This window comes from Cricetulus griseus, chromosome 4 (genome assembly GCF_003668045.3).
Source record: "Cricetulus griseus strain 17A/GY chromosome 4, alternate assembly CriGri-PICRH-1.0, whole genome shotgun sequence".
Lineage (NCBI taxonomy): Eukaryota > Metazoa > Chordata > Mammalia > Rodentia > Cricetidae > Cricetulus > Cricetulus griseus.
In genome coordinates, this window is record NC_048597.1 from 87586269 (window position 1) to 87610402 (window position 24134).

General features: G+C 37.1%; 1 protein-coding gene and 1 non-coding gene across 2 annotated transcripts in view; both read right to left on the minus strand.

Annotated features, from left to right (window-relative positions):
* Positions 1-2830, minus strand: part of LOC113835674 (vomeronasal type-2 receptor 116-like) — a 51731-nt gene extending 48901 nt beyond the window's left edge. The window contains exon 1 of the mRNA XM_027416055.1: positions 2673-2830. Within this exon, the coding sequence (XP_027271856.1) occupies positions 2673-2830 (158 nt within the window). The remainder of the gene's footprint in view (positions 1-2672) is intronic.
* A 19892-nt stretch (positions 2831-22722) lies between these two features.
* LOC113831217 lies at positions 22723-22908 on the minus strand. The gene has a single exon (XR_003485366.1). It is a non-coding gene; the product is annotated as a U2 spliceosomal RNA (small nuclear RNA).
* Between the last annotated feature and the right edge of the window lie 1226 nt (positions 22909-24134).

Below are 24134 nucleotides of genomic sequence, written 5' to 3' on the forward strand. Positions count from 1 at the left end.
CCACTATTAATGATTACAAAATTAATGTTCCCAGACTCATTATGGACTGTATTTTTGATATATGGCTTTATTTTGATGCTAAATGATCTTTAATTCAAAGTTGTAAGGCTCAAAGTTAACATGGATACCTTTGTAAAATTCTAATCTTATAAAAACTACCAATTTTTAACAGTAGAAAATAATTAAGACATGTAAGTTAATGTTCAGTAACTCTATCAATGATCAGATTCTTTATTGTAGTCAAAATTATATTTTCAGTCATAGTGAGTACAAATGTAATTCATTTACAATGAGACAAAATTTAGTCATATATATATATATATATATATATATATATATATATATATGATCAAGGAGAGTCTGAAGGAAGTCACTTAAAATAAGTAATTTTTTTTAACAAATAAGGTATAGTTAATGAATTATACAATATGCCTCAAGCCCCTCAAAGAGATCTGCTGACTGTGGAACTTAAGGAACTTAATAAAAATGCTTCCCCTGCTAAACAAAACTACAAGCTTCTGGAATCATCAGCTGAGGCCATCCACAAATAAGATGGGAGAAACAGACTCCACATGAATCTTACATCAACTGTGGTCTTGATGACTACTGCTTCACCCAATACTAGGTTCCTGCCAAAACTTTGGACACTGTTGGGTTGAATGCCCTGGGCAAGGTACGTCAGTTTCTCAAGTTCCTCTTCTACAGAAATATGGCTCAGATCTCAAGAGTTCAATGGTTGATGGCTGATGCTACCCTGTGTGGCAGTCAAAGTCTAATGGTGTCTTATGACACATCCAAAGACTGACAACTTGTGCTCTGAACAAAGACATCCAGATCACCATACAGGATCCCAGACTGGCTTCCCAGGTTTCAGGTAAGTCTTGGTAATTTAAACTGATATAGAGGCAATTTGGTTTCTGTTTCCTAGTGGGATTTATCCTCCTCAGATCTTTGATATTGTTGCTAGCAAGTTGTACCAGTACAAGTTTATCAGCAGCAGGCAGACCTACTCAGATCCTTCCAAAAAGGCTCAGCTGCATGGTCTGTCCATATCATATGTAAAAATTAGTTCTTGTTTTTTCTAAGCTAATAGATCATGTGCAGAGGCAGGCAGACATACAGACAGGATTAATTGCTGACAGTATTTACAATGAAAACCATAATCTCAAACAATTGATTTAAATGAAAATCAAACGGAAGCAATCACCTTTTGAATCGTTGATCCCATCAAGCAACCATCTATGTCTCCTGGTAAAAGACTGGATGGAAAAAAGGTTTAAAATTGACATGACTTTTGAGGGTCTAGGGAAGTGACTTAGAGTCGGTAATTCATTTTATTTATTTAAGTTATGTGAAATGAGACTTAAAATTTCAAAGGTACAGATTTTTATCTTATTAATCAGTTGCATTCTGACATGCTATTGATCTATCCTTGGTAAAATACTGCCTACTCTTTTCATTGTCAAAGGGCAAAATTTTTAGTTTCCTTTCATTTTTTTATATTCTGGAAAGAGAGACAAGGGAAAAATGTTTATGTTTGTATCATCCTTTGGGTCCCCAAGTTTTTACAATGGCTATAGAGCATAAGGCTACAATAAAAATACTGGTTAAATGCCTGGAAAACTGTTTCCTGATCTCATGCAGCAGTGAATATGTTGAATCTTCAAGAAGACTCTTCTCAGTAGAAGATCTCCCTAATCTAGAATAGATTTTAAAATGAACAATGGCACAGATGATTGCAACAACAGAAACAAACAACAGGAAATATAAAACAGCAACTCATTCACAATATCATAACTAAACAACAAATGAACTCTAATGTTCTCAAAGAGATCTAATGCTAGATGAGTAATTCAAAAATAAAGATAAATGACATAAAAGCAGATAGAAACAAACAAGAGAATTTGACTAGGCATTGAGAAAAAATGCAATGCTGTATAGGAAAACAATGGCCGAGGGATAAGTAAAGGAGCCATATATGTCAAAGAGTCATTACCAAGAAACATAAATCCTAAAGGGAAATTGAGATGCTTGGGAAGGGGAAGAACAAGTAAAATTGTTGTAAATGGAAAGCACAAAACTGCCAATAAAAATACAGTGGAAAGTGATCCCAGCACAACTGACTGATGAGAAGACAGAATATCAGGCATGATGGATGCGATTTTCAGAACACTGCTTTAAAATATCAATAAAAATGAAATAAGTAATAAACATGTCCATGACATCCAAACTCTGAGATCCTTTAAATAGATCAATGCAAGAACACATGGGATAGGAGGTACTATAATACATACTAAAGACATAGGGATTTAGCAGAAACTTCCTATGTTTGTAGAAACAGACATTCAAACACAAGACATTTAGATTCCTAGTGAAAAGGGTGGAGCCTCTCCATGGCACATTAGAGTAATAGGTGAAAATAAGTTAAAGCCTGACCATGGACTCATAAAATGGACAGACCCAACAGTTGGCATTTCTCTATCTACTTGAGTAGAAAAGTAAAGAAGAGGAAAACAAATGTCTGTTGATGCACAATGAAGGCGGAAAGTTTGCAATGACTTTCACATGTCCGTGTATACAATTCATTATTCTCAAAGGAATTACATGTGCACAGATGAACTTGCACTGTCATGGAGCCAGAACACTCTCAGCACAGTCACACAAGTACTTACATCATGGCGTCAAAAAGATTCGGTTTTTTCTTAAAAGGTATCAGGAATTGGTCTTGTAAATCTTGGGTGACGTAAATGGGGATAAATGCACCTAGGATTATGTCAGCATTCATGTAGGTGGTGGGATTCCAGTTATTGGAACACATCTCATCAATCATTTCCCCAATTGTAAAGAAATATTTCAGGAGTAGGAAGAGACAAAGTAAAGGAAGGGACATGGCAGGGTCTGAAATACACAGAGACAATGCCCTGCACCCTGCAACAATGCTTAGCTAAGGAGATTATTGGCTAAGGTCATAGTACAGGTTCAGACATCAACAGTGTCAGAGAAAACAGTAGCTACAGCTTATTCCTGATGTTGCATCAGGCCTTCAGGCTGCATATAACCCATGGTTCTCATGCCAGACAAAGGCATAGACAGAAGCAAAGTCCAGACAACACAATAAGAGTGCTGAGATTCTCCTCTAACTGTAACCAGAGTGACCCTGAATGTGCTGACTTTCCTTGCTTCTATTTAGTCTTATACATGTGCTCTGGGGATCCCATAGTCCTGGGACTGTGCACCTGCATCCTCTATGGTGGTGGAAAACATGTTTACATCCTTCCTTCTTCCCCACCTCTATGATTTCCTCATGGTCCACAGTGACTTTGGAGAGCACTATAGCCTGAGACAGAGTTGCGGGTCATCACCACAGCTTGTTTGTTTTGGATTGCTGTTTTGGAAGACACATGGAGGAAATGTGAACAGGGGAGAAAAGGCCATAGCTGGAGCCCACAAAGCAACACTTACAATATTTCATCCAATTCTTTCACTTGAGAATGATGTGTTGATGTCAGTTTCCAGTGTCACCCATTTAGAAGCACACTAATCTTGTGTCTATTCTGACTCCCTGGTCTGCTCTCTCTTCCTTAGAGCAATAATTAGTTAGATGTAGAAAGGAGTATGGACATCTTAAACAAATACAAACCATCATTTCCCACCTCACCCAACCACAGTATGAATGTTTCCAAGCAGTTAACAGTGTTGTATTGTTAGTGCACTCTGCTACAGCCCCTCCTCCACTACATTTTATAACAAATAATAATCACAATACTTTATCTCTACACTTCTTCCTCTCTACACTTCTTCCTCTTTTTTATAATGCTAGTTATCAGAAATACTCTTGATATCATTTCATTTTATACTATTGATAATTGTGATAGAGTATAAGACAATTCAAATTATATGTATATCTGTTACATAGTCAACAAGAATTTATGAAAAATAACTCCCTGAATTTTCAAAAGAGCAGGTGTTGTATATTCAGGCTTTGCAGGATGAAAGGAAAGGAGAAATCATGTAATTATACCTCAGCAAATAAATAAACAGACATCGCTCATGTATATCCTTCCAAAGTTTTGGTTATTGGATTTCTTAAAATATACACAAAGAACTTTTCAATTGAACAATGTTTGTTAGTATTATCTGCTCTGCATATATCTTGAAGTATTTCTTTAAATTATCCCTCTTTTATCACTGCAATCTGTTCTTTGACTATCCATTTCACAGAACCCTGATGTGCAGCCTCACACAGTCATTAGTGTTAGCCATGAGGACAGTTGTCTACTTCTCATTTCAGCTCTAGGACACCATTCAGACACAACCTTGCAAGCCATGTGCTTCCTGCCTCAGTTTCTGTAGATTCATATATGTGTAAGTCTATGGATTTACAGGGCTTTGATCTTTGTTCTCCTTCATTCCCTCTGACTCTGAATTGTTCTGGTTCAATTAACCTGAGCCTGGAGGGGCAATTTGATGGAGGTATTACATTCAAGGTTGAGAATTCTGAGGTCTCTCACTGTCTGCATGTTGTTATTACTTGTCTCTGTATTTGTTCACATCTGTTGCAGGAAGAAAAAATGACGAAAGCTGACCAAAGTCATGGTCTATAAATAGAGCAAAATGTCATTAGGGATCCTTTTCTTGCTGCATTGTTTTGGTAGAACAGTAGTATTTGCTTTTCACCTGCTATTTCCCCTAAGCTATCTAGTTTCACATTCATAGTCATGAAAACAGTGTCAGGTATCGGTTCCATCTTGTGTAGAAGGCCTTAAGTAGACTTTACTGCTTGGTTTACCCATTTCACTAGCTTAACTTTTGAAGGTAGAACACCAGTATAATTTTAAGGTTTTGTAGCTGGATTGGTACTTACATTTCTCCTTTGGTAGCATGCGGAGTAGCTTCCTGTATGAAAGTTGCTAACATGTATAGGTGAAGTTTATATGTACACACCAGCTAGATTTCTCTATGTTCATGAGTTGTGTATGTGTTTCTTCAGAAATAGGGCCTTGTATTTAGTTTGATGTCATATATGCATAAATTAGGAAGTTTCTACTGTGTTAACTTTCCATAGTAGCACTTAAATGACCTTAAATTTAGCTATGCCTACTCCTATTCCCTTCCTCATTGCTCTCTTCCCTCTACACCCTTACTTGACTCTCACATTCTAGCATATATGGATTCATAGCTACCTATTATCTTTTTCTTAAGAGATCTATCTGCCCCATTCCCAGGCCCCAGGCCTTCACTATGTATGTATGTATCCTCTGTTGTTTTATATATTTTAACTTTCTTATCATTAGCTTCACAACTAATATTCACACATATGCAAAGACATACTGTATTTTCCTTTTGAGTCTTGGTTACTTCACTCAGAATGATTTTCCCTAGTTTACCTGTGAATATTGATTTATCGGAAAGTTTCATGATTTCATTATTTATTTATTTATTTATTTTTAAAGCCAGCCTTTTTAATTCATGATATGGCTGCCTGCCCCTACAGTAAGTTTCAAGAGGGTAGCAATTGATGTGGGGAAGAGAAGATCTTTTTATAGTTCTGGGGTAAAGGAGTTCCAAATGGGGTTGGTAGACAAATAAAAGAGAACATAGGAAGATGGTCATAATAAGGTAGTCATAACAACAGGTGGTTATAATAACCTTTTCAAACAAAAGTAGTTTTGCAATATGGTCAAACAACTTTTGAAACAAAGACATAGTTGTTGTTTTCTGGAACAGGAAGGCAGTAGGTTACAGGTAGAGCATAGCCATATCCCTGAGAAACAGAACTTTAGTCATAAACAGGAATGAACCTAGTTTGTCTTGTTAATCCCACTGAATGAGAGTAATGACCATTACCCCAATTCTTTGTTCAAATTATGCAAGCTTTACTTTTTGGCAGACAGGGAGGGCTATTTCTCTAAATTGAGGTTTGAGAAAAATAGCATTGAACACAGGAGAAGGTTTATGTAGCCCCCAAACCTGCAAGACTAGGAGATTTTCAAGGGTTGTCAGATTTTCAGAGAAATTTTGGTTATGGAGAAGCTTGGCAGAACATGTTATCAGGGTGGAAGTTAGGGCATAGTATATGCTTGTGTCAAATTCCAGAAAATAAGTCAAGGCATGGTCAAACCCAAGTTTTACAGAAAACAGGAATGTACTTATTTTGACTTTGAAACAATTTGGATTCTAATGTTAAGATGTGGACAGGCTGGTGCTGTGGAATACTCTTGTACACTGTAAAGATTTATCACTCAAATTGGTTTAATAAAACACTGATTGGTCAGCAGCCAGGCAGGAAGTATAGGTGGGTCATCCAAACCAAGGATGATGGGAAGGAGAAGGGCAGAGTCTGGAGTCACCAGCCAGATGCTTAGAGAGCAGGAGAAGAAAATGCTCTGCTAATAAATGTGCCACAACGTGCACATTCCTTATTATAAATAAGGAATATGGGTTAAATTACAATGTACAAGGTAGTTAGTAATAAGCTTGAGCTATATACTGAGCATTTACTATTAATATAAGTCTCTGTGTGGTAATTTGGGAACTAGCAGGCAGAAGACAAATGTTCAATTACAGGATGGTCTATCAGATCAGTCTTTGCTATCAGACAGCTTTCAAGCCTAAGATGAAGGCAGGGTGATTCATCAGGTGGTCTCAATATATAGTCTTTAGTGATTTGAGAGTTGATATGTAGACCCCAGTGGCCTCCAACTCATAGACATCCACCTAACTCAGCCTCCCAGGTGCTGAGATTAAAGGATTGCATCACCTCACTTGGCCTCAAAACAATATTTTTAAAGTTAGTTCTGAAGAAATACAGTAGAAGAATGAAATGGAAGATGTTAAAACCACAATATCCTCTAAGTGACAAGGCAAGTATACTTAATTCTTAAATTAAAAAATGCAATCATCTCTTGGGATTAGAAAATACTATAACAAATTTTAAGTGTATCTATCATTGGGAATTTACAGGAAGTTTCTCAGAAAGTAGATCCGAAGAAGAGATGGAAGATGACAAAGAACAAAATGTTTTAAAAATGCAATGATTTCAGTTTTTAAAATGACTACTATTCCATTGTGTCAGTACATCCCATTTTCTTTATCCATTATTCTGTTGATGGGCTTCTAGGTTGTTTCTACTTTCTAGCTATGCTGCAGTTAACATGTTTGAACAAATGTCTCTGTAGTAAGATGAAGTATCATATGGTGTATGCCCAAGAGTAGTATAGCTGGATCTTGAGGTATATCAATTTCCACTAGCTGAGGAATAGCCACATTGATTTTCATAGTGGCTATACAGGGTTATACTCCTACCAGCATTTATGAATGTTCAACATATTACATACCCTTGTTAGCAATAACTGCACTTTTTATTGATCTTAACCATTTGGACTGTTGTTAGAGGACATCTCAAAGTTGTTTTGATTTCATTTCTGTGATGGCTAAGGATCGTGATATTTTTTAATGTGTCTCAGCCATTTGAATTTTCCTTATGAGAATTCTATGTTTCAATATGTACCTGAGTTTCATTTGGTTATATGTTTTCTTGACATGTATATTTTTAGATTAGTTTAGTTTTGTTTATATCTGTTTATACTTTTGCATTATTAGCCCGTTTTTGGAAGTGTATGTAGTAAAAATATTTTCCCAGTTTGAAGGCTACCACTTTGAATGATGATGTCCTTTTCAGGTTAGTATGATCCTTTTTCTTAATTGATATTCTTGATGCCTGTGCTAATGTTGGAAAAATCTCCCATGCTCATGTATCAGTAGGATTAATAAAGTATAATTCACTCCCATAACAAAAGCAATCTACAGATTCAGTGCAATCCCCATAAAAATTCCAGCATACTCCTTCTTGATCCTGAAAAGACAATTTTTAATTACATATGGAAACACAATAACACCATGATAGCTAAATAATAACTTCTAAAGGTATCACTATACCATGGCATAAAGTGAGCTGCAGAACTAGAGTAATAAAAACAGCATGGTATTGGCAAGGAAACAGAAACTTGGATGAATGATCGAATTGAAGACCCAGATGTAAAACTGCGAACCTATGGATTTTTCATTTTTTTTTGTTTAAAAATAAGGATACTAGAAATACACAGTGGAGAAAGAAGACAGCTACTTTAACAAATGGTGATGGTCAAACTGGATGTTGCATGGAGATTAATGCAGCTAGATCCATAACTACCACTATGCACAACATTTGAAATGGATTAAAGAACTCAGCAACATCCAAATAACAGTGAACATGACGGAAGAGAATGTGAGGAAGAGCCTTGAACTCATTTACTCAGAAAACGACTTCTGAAAAGAATACCATTTCTTCTTGTCTTCAACACCTGAAATTATCTCTCCCATTTCTTGGAGTGCTGGAGAGGTCTCCATCTGAGGTTTTTGTTTTACTTCTTAGAATGTTTCATTCTAGTTTTATCTCAGTTTGGATTTTTAGTGATTCTTTTTGTCCTATGATGTTTTAATCTGTTTCATCATTGTGTTCCATTTGTTTGTGTTTTCTTAAGCTTCCTTGATGGTTTCATTCACATCCTCTTCAATGTCCTTGAACATATTAATAGCATCAGTTTGGAAGTCCTTGTCTTTTTCTGTGGCTCTACTGTATTTCTCAAGGTCTACTCTAGTAGGTTTGCTAAGTTTTGGTGGACAGATATTGTCTTGGGAGCTAATGATTTGGGTTTGACATGGGTGTCTAGGTATCTGGATTTGGGATGATTGTGATTGTAGCTATTGATTTCTGGGCTTCACTTTGTTATGGTTTTGGTGTTTGATGTCTAGGCTTCTATTTCACTCTCTTGATCTTAGGAAAATATGCCCTGGTTGTCCTTGTAGGGAGTGCTTTTGAGTCCTTACCACGTGTGGCCATTGTAAATCCTAGGTAGAAAGTTGTTCTAGGTACCAGAATTGACACTAAGGAAAAAGGAAACTTGAGCCATTCATGAGGTTCCCTTTGTATAAAGGACAGAAACTCACTAAGAATGTTTGAAGGAATGTTTTAATGTTGAGATGAAGAAGTGTACAGCCATAGGCATCTGGAAGCGACTAGAGGAGATGGAGAAATTGTAGAGGATACTGAACTAGGCCATGAAAGGGGATACATGAATTGTGTGTGTGTGTGTGTGTGTGTGCGCGCACGCGCGCGTGCACGCGTGCATGCGTGCGTGCGTGAGAGAGACAGACAGAGAGAGAGAGAGAGAGAGAGAGAGAGAGAGAGAGAGAGAGAGAGAGATGACAGAAACAGGGACAGAAATGACAGAGTGAGACAGGAGATAAAGTACAAAGAGGAAAGTGGTAAAAGAGAGAAATGGCCAGGGGGACTAAGAGAGAGCCAAGAGGGTGGTAGGCAAAAATGGAAGGTTTATGTAGGAATGAGAAGCTGGAGGAAACAAAAGCCTATTCACTGGAGAAGATGGTGGTAAGGGGTGCTAGATAAGAACCAGAATGCTATCATGGAATCTGTAATAGGTAATTGAGTTGCTGAGAATGCCTGGAACTAACATTGCTTTGGTACGCTAACATTCATCACAGTTAGATATTAGATATTTGTCCCAAGTTTCTTTTGAATTTGACACCCTGGAGTCCCGAGGAAAAGAAGCCAACGATGTAGTACATGTCCCTGTAAGGAAATTTGTTTTCTATTTGATTGTTTTATTTTTTTGTCTCTTTGATGTGAAATTGAGTCCAGTAATACTGAGTCATTGCAAAAATGGGTACTAATTCTTGATATTTTATTGCATTTTGGTATGAGATCTTTTTAAGTAATCACTATAATTTGTTCCTATTTAAATACACTCACTTAGAGCTATTTAATCTTGTTTTAAATAGAAAATACATCCCCAGGAAGTACAAAACTTAACTCTAGCAGTTTGAATAGGAATATACCCTAGGGTCATATATTTCCTTGCCTGATCATTAGTGGGGGCCCTGATTGACAGAGATTTGGAGGGGAGGTCTTGTTGGAGCAGGTGTGGCCTTGTTGAAAGAGGTCTATTACTGTCGTTAGTATCTGTTGTTTCAGAAGACCAAACCAGGCCCAGGGCTCTCTTTCTGTCTCTTCTGTCTCTGTGGATCTTGACGTAGAACTTCCAGGTACTTCTCTAGTGCCATGTCTGCCCGGATGTTGTTACCATACTACCTGCCTTAATGATAATCTATTAAATCCCTGAAACTACAATCCAGCCCTAATTGAACATTTTCTTTTACAAGAGTTGCTATGGTCATGTGGTTCCTTCACAGTAATAGAATACCAATTAAGACAGGAACCAAATAATTACAATTTTATTTTATTTTCCCAATACAACTTACATTCAAATTTGTCAGCAGCAAATATAAATAAAGTAATGTTTTTGGTAATATTTTCAATTATTTATTTTATGTGAAAACAATAAGATTCCATCGTTTCCTCCTTTAAATTTCCCTCTCTGAAACCTCCCATATACCCCTTGCTATTTCATTCAAATTCATGGCCTGTGTAATCATTGGTCATATATATATATATATATATATATATATATATATATATATATATATATTCACACACACAGGGACACACACACACACAAGTACAACCTGTTCAGTCTGTGTAATGTTCCTTGAAATTATGTTTTGAGGTTTGACCACTTGACCAATGCCCTTTGTGGAATCAGTTGTTTTCCTCTTCCACAGAGAAGCCTATTTCTCCTGATCTTTGTATATATGTTAGTTGGCTCTAGCCTTTAGGTAGATTTGAGGCCATGTGGTCTTTTTCTCATCTAGATTAGTATGTCTATGTTATGCTCATTCAACACATGTTTAGGCAGTCATACTGGTGGGATTTTATGAGCGTATTTTCTGACATTGCTGGGAGACACAAGCACAGAACACCCTACCTGTTGCTCTGTTCTTAGAATGTTACCATACCCTCTACTGCAATGACCCCTGAGTCTTATGTTCTGGAGTTGTAGATGTAACCTTGACACACGGCTCCACACCTCTTCATTTTATTGGTTGTCATTTTCTGTAGAGGTCTCTGTCTGTTGCAAAGAGAATTTTCCTTCATAATGATTGAGTACTATACTTTTCTGTGGATTAAAGAACAAAGATTTAGAGTATAGTTCGGGATTATGGTGATTTAACAAAGTTATGTTTATATTTTTCCTTCCAACATCCATAATGTTACTAGCCAAGGTTTTTTAGCTAGGTTTTCATTACCAGTGATGTGTTGACTCTTTCAATCACTATAGATGGAGAAAACAAGGTATTCCATGACAAAAACAGATTTAAATAATACATATACATATACACAAATCCAGCACTACAGAAGGTTCTGTAAGGAAAACTGCAACCCAATGAACATGACTAAATTCAAACACAGGCAATAGATAATCTAATTTTACCAGACACAAAAAGAAACAGGAAGGTGAAATCAACACACAATGACGCCACCAACAATAAATCCAAAACAAACAAAAACCGAACAATCAATCGACATTAATATCCCTAAATGTCAATGGTCTTAAGTTACCATTAGAAGATATAGTCTGACAGAATGGATACGAAGACAGAATCCATCCTTCTGCTGTTTACAATAAACACACCTCAACTTCAAACACAGGGGTTACCTCAGAGTAAAAGGATGGGAAAAGATTTTCCAATCAATGGGCCCAAGAAACAAGCTGGTGTAGCAATCCTAATATCTAACAAATTAGACTTCAAACAAAAATCAATCAAAGTGGTGAATAAGGGCATTTCATACTCATCACAGCAAAAGTCCAGCAAGATGAAGTCTCAATATTGAACATCTATGCGGCCAATATGAACGCAACCACATATGTAAAAGAAACATTACTAAAGCTCAAACCACCCAGTTAACCACACACACTTACAGTAGGAGACTTCAACAACCACTTATCCCACTAGACAGGACTGCCAGACAGAAACTTAACAAAGAAAGGAAGGATCAGACAGAAGTTATGACCCAACTGGCATTAGCAGATATCTATAGAACATTCCATCCAAACACAAAAGAACATACCTTCTTCTCTGCACCACATGGAACTTTCTCAAAAATTGACCACATAGTTGGCAGCAAAGCAAATATCCACAGTCACAAAGGAATTGAAATAACCACTGTATCTTATCAGATCACCATGCTTTAAAGCTAGAATTCAACAGCAATACATATTGCATAAAACCTACTTATTCATAGAAATTGAATAATACCCAATTTCACCATTCCTGGGTTGAGGAAGAAAGAAAACAGAAATAAAGATTTCCTAGAATTTAATGAGAATGGCGAATGTAGACATAACATACCCAAACTTATGGGACACTCTGAAAGCAGTGCTAAGAGGAAAGTTCATAGCACTAAGTGCCCACATGAAGAAACTGGAGTAAAGTCACACTGGAGAATTGACAGAACAACTGAAATGTTTAGAGCAAAAAGAAGCAAACTCACCAAGGAGGAGTACATGCCAGGAAATAATCAACCTGAGGCCTGAAATCAACAAAGTAGAAACTAGGAAAACATCACAAAGAATCAATGAAACAAAGAGTTCATTCGTTGAGATCAACAAGATAGACAAACCTGTATCCAAAACTACAAAAGGCAGAGAGAGAGCATGTTAATTAACAAAATCAGAAATGAAAAGGTGGATATAACACCGGCACTGAGGAAATCCAGAGAATATCAGTTCATACTTTGAAAACCTGTACTCCACAAAATTTGAAAATCTAAAGGAAATGGACAGTTTTCTGGATAGATATAACTTACCAAAATTAAACCAAGAACAGATAAGCAGTTTAAAACGACTATAAAACCTAAACAAATAGAAGCAATCATCAAAAGCCTCCAAACCAAAAAAGCCCAGGACCAGATAGATGCCTTCACTGCAGAATAATACCAGGAATTCAAACAAGAGCTAATTCCAGTACTCCTCAAACTCTTCCGAACAATAGAAACAGATGGGACATTGCCAAACTCTTTCTCCAAGGCTGCAATCTCTTTTATACCCAAGAGACAAAAGATATGACTTAGAAAGAGAACTACAGACCAATATCCGTCATGAACACCAAAGCTAAAATATTCAATAAAATATTGGCGAATCAAATCAATAAACATATCAGAAAAATTATCCACCATGATCAAGTAGGCTTCATCAAAGGGATGCAAGGATGGTTCAACATATGAAAATCCATCAATGTAATCCACAATATATACAAACTGAAAAAGAAAAACCACATGATCATCTTACTAGACGCTGAAGAAGCCTTTGACAAAATCCAACATCCCTTCATGATATAGTTCTGGGAGAGAACAGGAATAACAGGAACATATCTGAACATGATAAACGCAATATACACCAAACCAATAGGAAACATCAAACTAAAAGGAGAGAAACTCAATGCGTTTTCTCTAAAATCAGAAACAAGACAAGGCTGTTCACTGTCTTCATATCTCTTCAATATTGTCCCTGAACTTGTAGCTACAGCGATAAGACAAGAAAGGGGATCAAATGGATACAAATTAGAAAGGAAGAAGTCAATCTTTCACTATTGGCAGATTATATGATAGGCTACATTAGTGAACTGAAAAACTCTACCAGGGAACTCCTACAGCTGAAATACACCTTCAGCAAAGTAGCAGAATACAAAATTAACTTAAAAAAAAAACAGTAACCCTACTATATACAGATGATAAAACCATGTGAAAAAAATGAGGGAAACATCACCTTTCACAATATCCACAAGCAACATAAAATATCTTGGGGTAACACTAACAAAAAAAAGTGAAAGGCCTGTACAATAAGAACTTTGAGTCTTTAAAGAAAGAAATTAAAGAAGATACCAGAAAATGGAAAGATCTCCCATGCTCTTGGATAGGTAGAATTAACATAGTAAAAATGGTAATCCTACCAAAAGCAATCTACAGATTCAACACAATCCCCATCAAAATTCCAACACAGTTTTTCACAGACATTGAAAGAACAATACTCAAATTTATATGGAAAAAAAACCAGGATAGCCAAAACAACTCTTTACAATTAAGGATCTTCTGGAGGCATCACCATCCCTGAATTCAAGCTCTATTATAGAGCCATCGATCTGAAAACAGCTTGGTATTGGCACAAGAATAGACAGATAGACAAATAGAATCGAATTGAAGACCCAGATATTAAACCACCACCTAAAAAACCGTATTTTTGACAAAGGTGGTAAATCTATATAATGGAAAAATGATAGCATCTTCAACAAATGGTGCTGGCACAATTGGGTTCAGACATGCAGAAGATTGCAGATAGATACAAACCTGTCAACATGCACGAAATTTAAGTGCAAATGGATCAAAGATCTCTCCATAAGTCTAGCCACACTGAATCTTCTAGAAGAGAAAGTGGGAATTACCCTTGAACAAATTGGCACAGGAGACCGATTCTTGCAGCTCAGTTTTGTTCAGAATAATTAGTATGTGTCTCTTTGCATTCTTTTACATGTAGCCATTCACTTAGACCAGTACTATTTGTTGAAGATGCTATCCTTTTTCCATTGTGCATTTATGCATACTTCATAGAAAATCAGGTGTCCAAATGTGTGTGGAATGATGTTTGGATCTTCAAATAAATTACATTGACTAATGTGGTTTTACAACAATGTGTTTTACACAAGTTTTTCACCAAGTTGTTTTTATTACTATCACTCTATAGTTCAAATTAAAAATCGGATGAGGATACCTCCAGCAAATTTTAATTATTCATGATTAATTTAGCTATACTAGACATTTTTCCTTTTGTGTTTGTATATGAAACTGATTTTTCTATTTAAGTGGAAACTTATTGTGGTTGGAATTATAATGAATCGCTACAGTGCTTTTGAAGTATAGCGTCTTTTCTATATCAATCATACAGATCCATGAGCAAGGGTGATCTTTCCATGTTTTGGTGTCATTTTCAATAACTTAAAGTATTTGCCATATAACACTTTTATCTGTGTCATTTAAAGTGATCTAAAAACATTCTAAATTTTGAGAATTCTGTTTATTTTTTAAATCCAACCTTTATGAATTTAATGTGTTTATATTTTGAACATATCAATAACCACAGTATTTCTGACACTTGCATGACTCAACCCATCATGTTTCCATTGTATTGATTTTCTCTTCTCATAACCATTATATCCAATTGGAGCTGCCCATATTCCTGTGTGTTTAGGGACATTTACTGAAAAATGAGAAACCGATAGAGTGCAACTGGGGATAACTGATTCATTCTACCCTAGCAGTCTTCAACTGCCCAAGCTTCTTAGGTATTGGTGGGCTTCAAACTTAGCCTTACCAAGGTTACTTTTGTTTTGTCTTTGTATATGATGTAATCTAATATTATGAATGTCTTTCTCAATTCTTTACAGCTTTATTTTGTGACCATTCTTAATAATACTGTAGTACTATTGGAGTAAAGTTTTTTTTTTTTTTAAAGAAAACCATTTTGGTTCCTAATGCAATCAGCTGGAAGTGGCAGATTCCTATTTTCTACCCATTTGCACTACTACCCTGTTTCTCTTCCTTGCAGATACCAGGTCCAAGAGGCCCCAGAGAGTTCCAGAGAGCCTAAACTGGAATGATATAACTAGCTCCCCCAGGATGTGGCAGCACTCCAGCTTTCTTAGGTCCTCCAAAGGTGGTCAAGTCCTACCAGTCAGCAAAGTAGGAGCCTTGAGAACTTGATGCCCTCATTCCCTAAACTGCCACACTTATGTGCTTTTTAATAATAAATGAGGAATGTTGGAAACCAGGCAAACCAAGCCCAGTCTCCCACCTGCTCATGGCAGGCCCAGGCTCTTTAAAGGACCCAACCTGCTCTCTTCTCTGCTCTTCCCCTGGGGGCATCCTTTACTTTTTCTCTTACCCTCTTCTTGTCTGTTCTCTTTACTTCTTTTCTCTTTTCTTACCCCCTATCCTTTCTAGTAAAACTTCTGACTTATGCTTTCTCTGCCTGGCATGTTTGTTCCCCAATTCTGTCACCCTCATGCCTAACAAGGAATCTGCCAAGCTTCCCCACACACTTTATTATAGCACATACAACAGCAGAGGATATTAAAATCCTCAATGGGTTTATGGATTTGTGTCCAAAAATCCCATTTATTTACAAAATAGGAGGCTGTGGTGTGTGTAGTACTGGCATGATGAAAAAAAAATGTTTTATTATTGGCTTCTGGCCATCTGGTACTTTATCTTTCATATATTATAACTTATTAATTAATGATGTGGACATGTACATAGTCTTTCAAATCTTCTTCCCTCAATTTCTAATCAGGCTAGTCTCCCTGATTTGTCCATATATGCTTCCTTGTCAACTCCCCCAAAATAGCCCAGGTCCTACTTCCAGTGCCCCAATCTACTCTGGCTATCATTACCTGTAATACAACCATTGTCTAGGCTTCTTGTGTGAACTTTCCTAAATACCACCACTCACAGGTCCCTTTTACTGCTCATTAAATCTCTCCACACAACCAGACTTCTCACCTCTTCCTCCACGATCTAGCAAGATGACTCTGGCTTCATCATTCATACCTTTTTGTCAACCTGCCTGATCTACATCTGTTCCACATGAGCAGCCATGACATAATCTGGACACACTTCCTGAGCCACAGCCAACCAGTAGGTTTCCTCCAATAACCTTCCCACATATCTTTATTCCCACATGCCCCTCATGTGCCACATCCAAACTCTGATCCAGTCTGATGTACCCCTCACCTCTAGGCATCCAACTAGAGGTGAAGACCCATGTGCTGTAAACCAGCCAAGACCATTCTGTCCATTTTATTTCAATACACATAAGCCATTTTCAATCTCTGCACCTAGCAAGCTTGAACATACTGTTTTTAACCAAATCTGAATTGTGTATATGAATATTAGAAGTAACAAAATATCCCCCAAGCCCAAATACCATTGAAAATACCAGCAATATCACAGATCCGGTGAGTATAGTCTCTCTAAGTGTGCTATTCAGGTAGAAATATTTGCTAATAAGGGTCACTTAATAAAATTCAGGACACAGAATATAAAAGGACATTCCACAGCTTTATAGAGTAATTTAAGGAGTTTAAAGAAGACACAAAGAAAAGTTCAGTAAAACAGCAGAGAAATAACTCAAGGCCAACCAATGCCTTGCCGATGACCAAGTAAACACAAATGTAAGACTGAAGTAAAGCTGGGTGTTTGTGGCACACACCTTTAATCCCAGCACTTGGGAGGCAGAGGCAGGCAGAACTCTGTGAGTTCGAGACCAGCCTGTTCTCCAGAGCAGGTGCCAAGATAGGCTCAAAGCTTCACAGAGAAACCCTGTCTCAAAAACCAAAAAAAAAAAAAAAGACTGAAGTAAATGATGAAGAGAATGCAAGACTTGTTTTGGAATTCAATAAGGAAATAGAGTGAAGAAGACTCAAGCTTAAAGAGGACAGAACTGAAAACAGGAACAGTCCAGTTAGAACCTCAAGGGAAAAACACACATATCAAATGAAGAAAGAGAAGTCAGAAATTTAGGACATAGAGATAAAATAGAGTATAAAATATAAAAATGTGAAAAGTTGAAAATAAGAAAGGAAATGTTAGACATGATGAGAAAACTGAACCTTTAAATTATTGTCTTAGAAAATGCAGAAGAATTGTAGGTCAATGGCATAGACCGATTTTTCAATAAGGTGAATTTCATGGAAGAAGTCTTCCTGAAACTAAGGGAACATATATCCAAATATATAAAAGAAGCACAGAGTACACCAATAGATAGGACCAGAAAAGAAAATCTCCACAGATTTTCATCAATTAAAACACTAAAACAGATAAATATTTTCAAAAATTCTAATTTTAACTTAAAAACATAACAAGAAAGTTTATTGGGAGCTATAAGAGAAAAGCCAGAACACACACACACACACACACACACACACACACACACACACACACACACACGCACGCACGCACGCACACGAGCACGCACGCACGTAAATCAAAGAAAATATCATCTTTTTTCTTAATAGAATCTGTGAGTGTCAGAAAAGCTTAGAGGGAAGAATGCCAAGTCCTGTTAGTCTACAAAATTATATCCAGCCAACCAGAATTAAAGAAAGTGATATTTTAGCCTGGGGAGAGCAATTGGTATAGCATAGAGATGGTAGAAAGAAATAAGAAAACATATTTAATAGAATATAAAATACCACTGAGAACAATATTACAATTCTAAATTCAACAGCATGATGACCACAAATGATATAATTTTCTACAATACCATTAAATATCAATGGCCTCAATTCATCATTTAAAAAATGGACTAACTGAGTTGATCATAGAAGCAAAATCCATGTAGGTTTTCTACAAGAAGCATCTAAATTTTAAAATAGATACTATAATAGAATAAAAACATGGACATATGTACTCAAATCCCATAAGTTCAGGAAGAAAGCATGCATCCCTACCATAACAATTGACAACATAGACTTCAGTGTAAAATTAGTTAGAAAAATAAAAATAAAAATATACATGCTGGTCAAAGGAACACTTAATCAAGAAGGCATTACAACTCTAAACTTATGTTCACCCAATTGTGGGGCAGCCATTTTCATAAAAATTGTACTACTGTATTTAAGGACACAGTTTAACAACAATCCATTAACAGCAGGCAAATCCAATGCCCCACTTTCTCCAATAGACATGTCACCTCAGCAAAATCCAAGACACAAACATGAGTACATGTTAGGTCAGTCATTTAATATTCAACAAAGACAACAAAAACATAGGATTGAGAGTAGAAAGCATCATAAAGACATGTTGGAAAAACTGCAGTCCCACAATTAGAAAGTGAAATTAAACCCATAACTAGCAAAATCACAAATTCCATCTTGAATTGAATCAGAGACTTAAACCAGAAACTTAGAACACTAACACTGTTAGAAAAACATAGGCAAGCGCCTCCATGATCTAAATGTCTGAAAAAAATTTCTGAATAGGACTCCATTTACCCAAGAATTAAAGCAAACAGTTGACAAGTAGGAGTTCATGAAACTAAAATTCTCTGTACAGTCAAAGAAACAATCAACTGTGTTGAGAGGAAGTCCTCAGAATGAGAGAGGGTTTTTGCCAGATTATTTTCTGACAGGGGATTAATATCCAGAATATACAAAGAACTGAAAAAACCAAGAGTTAAAAAAGTGACCTATTATATAAGAAATGGTCCTGCAACCTGAAAAGAGTATTTCAATTTGGGAAAAAATGGCTAATATATATTTCAAAAAAGTTTATCAACCTTAGCAATTATGGTAAGATAAATGAAAACAGCTGTAGATTTCATTCTGCCCAATCAGATTAGCAGAGATCCACAGAACAGCCAACATGCGCTTGAGTTGACAGAAAGGAAAAGGAAGCCCTCATTCACTTACAGCAGGACTGGAACTTGTGCAGCCACTTTATAATGGTGAATTCATCATAAGCTAATAGTAAATCTGCCATATGACCCTGCTATACCATTCCTTTGCATATGTCCACAGGACTCCACATCCTACTTCACAGGTATTTGCTCTCCATGTGCAATGCTGTTTTGTTTATAGTACTTAGGAAACTGAAAAAAAACAAAACAAAACAAAACTAAGTGACCTAGAATTGACAAGTGGATAAATGAAACTGTGATAAATACACACCAGAGAATATCATTCAGGCATATAAGAAACTGAAATCTTAAACTTTTTGGGTATGTGGATGGAACTGGAAAAGATTAAACTGAGTTACAAAACATCAGCCCAGAAAGGCAAATGTCACATGTTCTTTCTCATCTAAGGTTTCTAATTCCAAATTTTCAGGTTAGTACATGTGAAAAACTGTAAAATACAGAAAAATGAGTAGTACCACAGCAAGAACTTAGGAAGAAATAGAGTGGAATAGCATGGAAGAAATGACCTATAGGTAGAAATGCAAAAGAGAGACACTCCAATTAACTAGGTAAGAAGGAGATAAATACAGTTGAAGGATTGCCCAGAGTGAAGCAACAGTAAGGATGTCTGAACAAAATATATGTGATGCGGAAGGGAAAGCAGGGAGGGGTGATTTAGGAAAGCTGAAGAGAAGTAAATACAGAAGGAGGAGGGAAGTGTGTAAAATATCAATAAGAGTGTCTGAAAAGCCCTGAAATAATCATAATGTTATAATTTACCTTAAATCAACCCTAAAGTACAATTAATTATCTTATACTCATACATATAGTTTCAGTAAATGATTCTTATCTGGGCTGATGCTTTTCCCTCCAAGACCAAGTCTATATACATAAACCCAGTACCAGACATGAGACACTCTCTTTTGTGGTATTCACTAGGGTTGTTGAAGAGACTCAAAACATGGACACTATTGCTGTTGTGCATGTTTTTCCTGTTAGTTGGAAAGTGAGTCTGTATTTCTGAAGAAACCATATACTTCACAAATGGCCTGGAGACCCTTGGAGCTGGAACTGATATGGATGCCCTTTCCTTATGAACTAGCTTTCATGATACCAGAAGACATCATGCAGGCTTCCAAGGGATGGAGACAACCAACATTCCTACACCATTGTGACAATGGCCATCATAGCACACAACCCTAAGGGTGCAGAAGTGCCATGCATTCCTTGATGGTGATTAAGAACTCTCTGTATGGGAATAAAAAACCAGTCAGCAAAAAGAAAGCATGCCTCTGTCTGTTACCTCAGTATTCAGTGCTATTGAAGTCATGGTTATTGGAGGAGAATCTACAACAAATTATTAGAATAATTTACTAAACCAGCATACTCCCTAACAGCCATCTATAGCACAAATAATAAAAACTCAGACATGGCTATTTCAGTTCAAGATGAAAACAAGAATATCAAAGCAGCTAAGTTACCAAAGAGCTGTTACCTCTACAAAGGTTGGGGAGATCCTGTCCTCAAAGTGGCTGTAGGCCAATTGCCCAAGAATTAATACAATCAGACACCGTTCCTCTCTTATACACCTCTTTAGTGAAGTGATTAAAGGTATGTGCTCTTTCTCAAGCCATGTGTGGTTTGAACTCACAGAGATACATCTTCCTCTGTCTCCTGAGTTCTGCAATTGAAGATGTGTGCCATCACTGCCTGGTCTCTATGGCTGTGGATAGCTTTACTTTCTGATCTTCAGGCAAGCTTTATTAGATCATAAACAATTTATCACCACAACAATCTGTAAACATTTGTCCCAATACCTACAGATAATTTTAGCCTTCACTGCCCCAGCCCCCAAGCAGAAAGGAAAGTTCTCTTCACAACAGATGAGAGCATTACAGACTAATAAAAAACAGAGTTGTTGAGGGTATCTCCAGTGGCTATGTCTGCAAAACCATTCACAAACCTAACACCCAGGAAACATTTGTTTGGGGGATGGAGGTTGAGGGAATTTTATTCGAGATTGTGTCTCCTAGTAATATCAGAGGGTAAAGCCATGCCTACCAACATGTCTGCCTAAACATGTGAAACTGAGTGGGGACAAAGTCAAAGACCTGCCAAAATGGTCAGTAGAATGACCTCTAGATATTCATTCCACACAGAATATAACTTAGAAATGTTGAGAGATGGAAGGAGTAATGTTCTTCCCAGAGAAAAGCATATCAACTGTCATTCAATACCACATGGTCAGTCCTAAGAAAATATATGCAAGGAATATCATGTGGTGATATATTATTTATGATTTTCAATGCTTGCCTTTGATTCAGAAAGCAAAGTCATCGTCAAGTGATAGAGATAAGACAGTGGTATTACACATCTCTAATCCTAGGACTCAGGTGGACAGATCTCTGTTAGTTCAAGACCACCATGGCCTACACAAGAGTGAAGAGTAACAGGGCTCATGCTTTTGATCCCAACAATGGGAACCACACATCTTTAATTCCAGCATCAGGGACCAAGGTCTCAGAGCAGACATTCAGTCTCAGCTTTCTCTAGCCATGTCGAGGAGAACATAGCAGTCTGGGATTGCACTCTGGGATTACAGTCTGAGATTACTGTCTGAGGTTTGGTAGAGCCAGGATCACCTATCAGTCTGATGTAGAGGTAAGAGTTAGTGACTGTGACATATACATGGACAGCGTTTGTGATTTCCAAATAGCAAAGGAGGAAGTGAACAATTAAAAATTGTCCAGCCAGAATTTATGGAAGTAAATGTCACCTGGGTACAGGTAGGGAGTAAGTGTCTCAATAAAGTGTTTGAAGCCAGGGATATCTCTCTCCTTTGAAAATGAGAAGCTTCCTTTAAAACCATCAATTCATTCCACTCATATAATATAGACTCTAAGTTAACTAATTTTGGCTTTGCCATGATCCACACCTTGCTTCTGCTTAACATGATTTTTATTGTCCAGGTAGCAAATCAGCAAGTCATCTGTATCAACACAGAATATATACAAATTTACTTGCATATGTTGTTTCAAATTCACCAACCCAACTCCAGACATTAACTGAATTTTGCAATTATTTGGGAGTTTTTCTGTATAAGCCACACAGATATCTTCTGATGCAATCTCTGCTTTCAGGTCAGAGAGAAACTCCTTTCCTTTCAGGTCATCAGCCACAAGGAGCCCCACCCAGTTCCAGACAAAGTGCAGCAATAAATAGATCACCCCTTGGGTCAGAGCTGTGTCTTTAGGAGACATCTGGTAGAGGCATGGGAATGTATCTTTGTCACTTAGCACAGCATCAAAAGTTTCATATGTGGTCTAAAGAAGCAAAGCAAAAATTTAGGTGATTCCAAGTTTATAGGTATTTGGAATCATCACCTCAAAAACAATTGAGTTCATTATTCACACAAGAGTATCAGTGATAGAGGATGTATCAGATAGTAAACTGATAAGAACAGATACTAAACTTGATCTTAGCCTGAACGCTGAGAAGGATAATGAGAAAGGGAGAAGAGAAGGGTTGAGGAAGACATGATGGGACAGGGAGGTGGAGTTTGGGGAAGAACAGAAGAGAGTAAAATAGAGATAATATAATAGAGGGAGACATTATAAATTCAAAGAGAAATCAGGCACTAGGGAAATGTCTGGAGAGCTACAAAGATGACACCAACTAACAATCTAAGCAACAGAGGAGAGGCTACCTTAAATGCCCTCTTCTGATAATGAGATTGATGACTAATTCATATGCCATTGTATAGCCTTCATCCAGAAGCTGGTGGAAGTAGAGGCAGACACCTACAGCTAAACCTTGAACTGAACTGAAATCCAGATGCAGAGAAGGAGGACTGAGGAGCCAAATGGTCCATACCATGCTGGTGAAACCAACAGAAACAGCTGACCTGAACAATGGAAAACTTGGTCCCCACACTGATAGCTGGGAAACTAGTATGGGACTGATCTAGACCCCCTAATGTGGGTATCAGTGAGGAGACCTTGGAAATCTATGAACCTCTTGTATTGGATCAGTACATTTCGGGACCATAGGAATGGACTTTAGGAGTCCATCCCACATAGAGGTATATTCCCTGAGTCTAGACACAAGTGGGTGAGCCTAGTCACTATCCCAAAGAATATGACAGACTTTGAAGACCCCCTATGGGAGGTCTCACCCTAAATGGGGAGCAGAAAGAGTATGGGATAGGTAGCCTGTTTTGGGGGGGCAGTGGAGGGAGAGGGACCTGGGATTGACATGTAAAATAGTTTTCTTAGTAATAAAAAAGAAAAAAATAGTGTATCAGGGAACTGACTATCTGACTATAGATGAAGAGAATGTCTTCTGTGAGATTAGCGCCCCCTCTCTCTCTCTGTCTCTCTCTCTTTCTCTTTCTCTCTCTCGCCCTGGTGTGATGGAATATGGCCCAAGTACTGTGGGCTCCAAAGGTACTAAGATTTGTGAAGAAACTAAGAAAGAAATACTATTCGGTTCATGATAGATTTTAAAGACACCATAGTTTTCTCTTGTTCCAATAACAATGCTACAAGATATTGGGTGCAGAGAAAGACTGCAGAAGAATTATCTAGTGCTTTTCTCTGAATATATGGCATCACTTTCCCTAGAATGTCTAGCTTTATGAAAGAAACTAACATTTTTTAACTGTATGTAGCTCTTACAGTTAGAATAGAGAAAGTCATGAAGATCTGGGGGAACATCACCACATACTGT